The sequence below is a fragment of the Antrostomus carolinensis genome, unplaced genomic scaffold (assembly GCF_000700745.2).
Source record: "Antrostomus carolinensis isolate BGI_N321 unplaced genomic scaffold, ASM70074v2 scaffold28988, whole genome shotgun sequence".
NCBI classification, from domain to species: domain Eukaryota; kingdom Metazoa; phylum Chordata; class Aves; order Caprimulgiformes; family Caprimulgidae; genus Antrostomus; species Antrostomus carolinensis.
The window spans coordinates 1973-2456 of record NW_010335449.1 but is presented as its reverse complement, the minus strand read 5'-3'; the positions used below and the strand labels follow the sequence as shown (position 1 = coordinate 2456).

The following is a 484-nucleotide window of genomic DNA, read 5'->3' as shown; positions in this document are numbered from 1 at the left end:
TTAGCTTTTAGCATGTCTCTTTGGCTTTCTGTCTGCTGGCTTCTTGTCTTCTGTTCCGGACTCTTGGACAGGTAGCCACTTCAGAGGATTGCGGCGATACATAGGCCATGGTGGAAGCGTGAGCTTCAAAGAAAAGGAAGGAAGTCAGAACATGTAGATCAAGATGGCAGGTAAGTGGTTTTTGTCCAGCTTGTTAGGAAAATCTCATTCCCTAACTATTGTAACAAGTAGTCTCAAGAAAGTTCATACAGTTTCATCCTATAACAATATATATAGTCTAATTCCAAAGCAGTACTAAATCCCAGTGTGCTCCAAAACCTTACTAGCATTTGAGAAAATGCACTTACTGGCTTCTAAAGCACTTTGTACAGATCAAAGAAAGCACAAATCAGAGTCAAAGAATCATAGAATGGTATGAAGGGACCCACAAGGATGATGGAGCCCAACTCCTGTCCCTGCACAGGACAATCCCAACATTCACACC

General features: G+C 42.1%; 1 protein-coding gene across 1 annotated transcript in view; it reads right to left on the bottom strand.

The window, feature by feature from the left end:
• SPCS1 (signal peptidase complex subunit 1) overlaps positions 1–484 on the bottom strand; it is a 2283-nt gene continuing 1799 nt past the window's right edge. Inside the window, exon 4 of the mRNA XM_010174558.1 lies at positions 1–123. Coding sequence (XP_010172860.1) covers positions 1–123 — 123 coding nt within the window. The remainder of the gene's footprint in view (positions 124–484) is intronic.